At 28.5% G+C, this 2,913-nt stretch overlaps 2 protein-coding genes across 2 annotated transcripts; one reads left to right on the forward strand and one right to left on the reverse strand.

Annotated features, from left to right (window-relative positions):
* The first annotated feature begins 81 nt into the window (after nt 1-81).
* On the forward strand, nt 82-995 carry LOC112458907 (protein ALP1-like). Its single transcript, XM_025022772.1, has 3 exons — nt 82-223; nt 305-577; nt 881-995. The coding sequence occupies exons 1-3, from the start codon at nt 86-88 to the stop codon at nt 962-964; spliced, it is 495 nt and encodes a 164-aa protein (XP_024878540.1). The 5' UTR covers nt 82-85; the 3' UTR covers nt 965-995.
* A 635-nt stretch (nt 996-1,630) lies between these two features.
* Nucleotides 1,631-2,828, reverse strand: LOC112458984. The gene is made up of 3 exons (XM_025022880.1): nt 2,733-2,828; nt 2,357-2,500; nt 1,631-2,187 (listed from the first exon to the last, which is right to left on the reverse strand). The coding sequence occupies exons 1-3, from the start codon at nt 2,818-2,820 to the stop codon at nt 1,994-1,996; spliced, it is 426 nt and encodes a 141-aa protein (XP_024878648.1). The 5' UTR covers nt 2,821-2,828; the 3' UTR covers nt 1,631-1,993.
* Nucleotides 2,829-2,913: the final 85 nt, after the last annotated feature.

Raw genomic sequence — 2,913 nt, forward strand, 5'->3', positions numbered from 1 at the left:
GCTTAGATCTGTAGGACTTAAATTTAACTTGGCAAAGTCCTCGTTAAGCCACTGTGTACGACGTGTTGTGCTGATTCTCTGTAAAATGTCAATCGATGTTATTAAATGGCCATCCATACATAACATTAATACTGTCACAGAGAAATTCAAAAAAATATCTGGTCTCAAAGATGTTGTTGGTGCTATAGATGGAACATACATTGAAATTCCAGCACCATCTGAAGTATGTTGTTACTTGTGCTTTATTCTTTTTAATCTAATATATTCTTTGAATAATGAAAATATGTATATACATATATTACAGCCAAACACTCAGTGCTATCTAACAAGAAAATGCAGATATGCTATTACCCTACAAGCAATATGTAATACAGATTTATCTTTCACTGATTGTTTCGCTGAATATCCTGGATCTGTGAGTGATATCAGAGTTTTCCGCAATTCAGACTTTTGGCACAATGTCCACAAAAATTATCGTTATTTTTTCCCCAACGAAGAATTTATCATTGGAGATAAAGCTTATCCTATACGCAAATGGTGTTTGACAGCCTATAGAGATAATGGCCATTTGACAGAGGTAAATTGCAGTGGTGAAATACCAATATTACAGCTATAGTAACTTATTATATTTTTATTATATCTTTGTTTGTATAATTACTTTTGTATGTTTATAGATCGAAAATAATTTTAATCATATACTGTCACAAACCAGGCAAACGATAGAACGTGCTTTTGCATTAATTATTAAAAGGCCGCTTTCGGCGCTTGAAATATTTAGACATGGCTAGAATAGATTTAGTACCAGCGACAATTCTAGCTTGTTGCGTTCTCCACAATATATGTTTACAGAATACTGATGACATTGAAAATTATATTTTAGAAGGTAGAGAAAACGATGAAGCTAGAGAGAATTTGGAAAGGAATAAAAATGAGCGGAATGAAGATCATGATGATGAAGGTGTAGCAAGACGCAATTATATTGCAATACATTTATATAGAGGAAGAATATAATGTAATAAATTGTAATAAATTGGTATGTACGTAACTATATACATATATATATGTATATTTTACCGACATGTAATAAACATACATTCTATATACATGTATGTACATACATATACATACATATTTTATCAACATATTAATATGTTTGCAGTCTTTTAAACAATTTAACACATATATAAACTGTTATATTTTTAACCAAACTAACTCTTTTATAGCTTTATTGTTGCAACTTAAAATTACAACTTTTTGTAAATATAACTTATAATATTGCAACAGGTTTCTTTTTCACTAATGTTTGAAATCGAGATTTAAAATAAATACCCTCATTTAACAAAATAAAACATAAATCACAATACTAGCTTTGTATTAGAAAAAAATAAAGTAGACATAACTGACATAAGTGAAATCTAATAAGATATAACTCCAACACAGCAAAAAATCACATACTAACAAAAATTAACTCGTGTATGTTTCTAATCTCACAGATACAAATCTTATTTGAATGAATAAAAATTAATTTGAAATTTTTCAAAAATTTATAACTTGAAAATAAGAAATAAAATTAAAGTGTTTAAACGTAGAAAAAAAAGATAAAAATATTGCTTAAACTATAGTTTTTCCAATAACTTGCTCATTAATTGTTTGTAAGTTTCTACAGCTTCCTTTTGAGATTCCAATCTTTCTCTGTGTCTTCTTTCCTTTTCTTTTTCATTTTTTTTCATATATTCTGTCAACACAGTAATTGTTTTTCTATTTTACTCTTTTTAGGAGGTGGAACTACTACGTTACTGTCTTCATCAGAGTTTTGCTCTTCAACAGTTGAAGGAGATAAAACCTTCTGTGAAAGATTTGATGCAATGGCCACAGGCTGCACACTATGAGATTTTCCACATATATCTCTTCCATGTCATCATAGTACTTGCATTTTTTAAGTGATGCTCCGGACTTGGAATTGTGATCTTTTACTTTAATATAATTTTTTTTTTTAATTTTTCCACTTATTTTCGATTTGTTTTATAGTATACGAGTAACCTTTTTCTTTTAAGCCATCGCCAATTTTTCTCCATACAATTTCATTTCTTATTTTGTCATTCTTGAATAAAGTAAGATGATCCTTGTATAGACAGAAAATAAGCTTAATAGCTGAATTTTGCCATGTACCTGAATGTTCCATTGTAGCTATAACAAAAAATAAATATCAATAATAATAACTTATGATTTTGTATTATGTGTATATATAAAACTCTGTGTGTGTGTGTGTGTGTGTGTGTGTGTGTGTGTGTGTGTGTATATATATATATATATATGCGACATATTTTAGTTTAATTAATATATTTATTAATTTTACCATTATTTGCATCACTCTCAGAAGTTGGAATATTTTCAATATTGGAATTATTTTCTATGGCAGATTCAGACTGGAATTCCAATTGGGATGAATGGGATGAGGTATGTATATTATCACGTACATATTGTAATGCAAAATCATGATCTACAACAAGAAATACTTATAATAAATAGGTTGCCGGCCAATAACGAGCAATGTTAGACGTTAAAATTCAAAATTTATTAATGTAACAATTACAAATGGTACGTTTCGGCAACACTGTGCCTTCCTCAGCCAATTTCAGAAATACTTAATTACATTTTTAGACAAAGACAAAATTAGTTCAATAATTAGTTAGTAAAATTAGTTTAATGAAATACTCTACTACTTAACTTACCATTTCGTATTCTTTTATGCATCTCGGATGTTGTCGTAATATTGTATATTACACCTTCGATTATGTACTGCTGTTCTGTGAGATCCATTTTGTCTATTTTATTCTCTGTAAACGATAATATAAATTTATAATATTATTTGTATATATGTATGATACTGATACTTCAACAATGTTTTAGGAT

Source organism: Temnothorax curvispinosus, unplaced genomic scaffold (assembly GCF_003070985.1).
Source record: "Temnothorax curvispinosus isolate PA1 unplaced genomic scaffold, ASM307098v1 QBEX01000140.1, whole genome shotgun sequence".
NCBI lineage: Eukaryota > Metazoa > Arthropoda > Insecta > Hymenoptera > Formicidae > Temnothorax > Temnothorax curvispinosus.

Bases quoted from the DNA above. Each gene is read 5' to 3' on its own strand.
- LOC112458984 (XM_025022880.1), bottom strand. From the start codon at position 2,820: ATGGATCTCACAGAACAGCAGTACATAATCGAAGGTGTAATATACAAT. The intron at 2,501-2,732 runs GTAAGTTAAGTA...TTCTTGTTGTAG, and splicing joins GCATAAAAGAATACGAAATG to ATCATGATTTTGCATTACAA. The intron at 2,188-2,356 runs GTAAAATTAATA...TTTTTGTTATAG, and splicing joins TGAGAGTGATGCAAATAATG to CTACAATGGAACATTCAGGT.
- LOC112458907 (XM_025022772.1), top strand. From the start codon at position 86: ATGTCAATCGATGTTATTAAATGGCCATCCATACATAACATTAATACT. The intron at 224-304 runs GTATGTTGTTAC...CATATATTACAG, and splicing joins AAATTCCAGCACCATCTGAA to CCAAACACTCAGTGCTATCT. The intron at 578-880 runs GTAAATTGCAGT...ATTATATTTTAG, and splicing joins ATAATGGCCATTTGACAGAG to AAGGTAGAGAAAACGATGAA.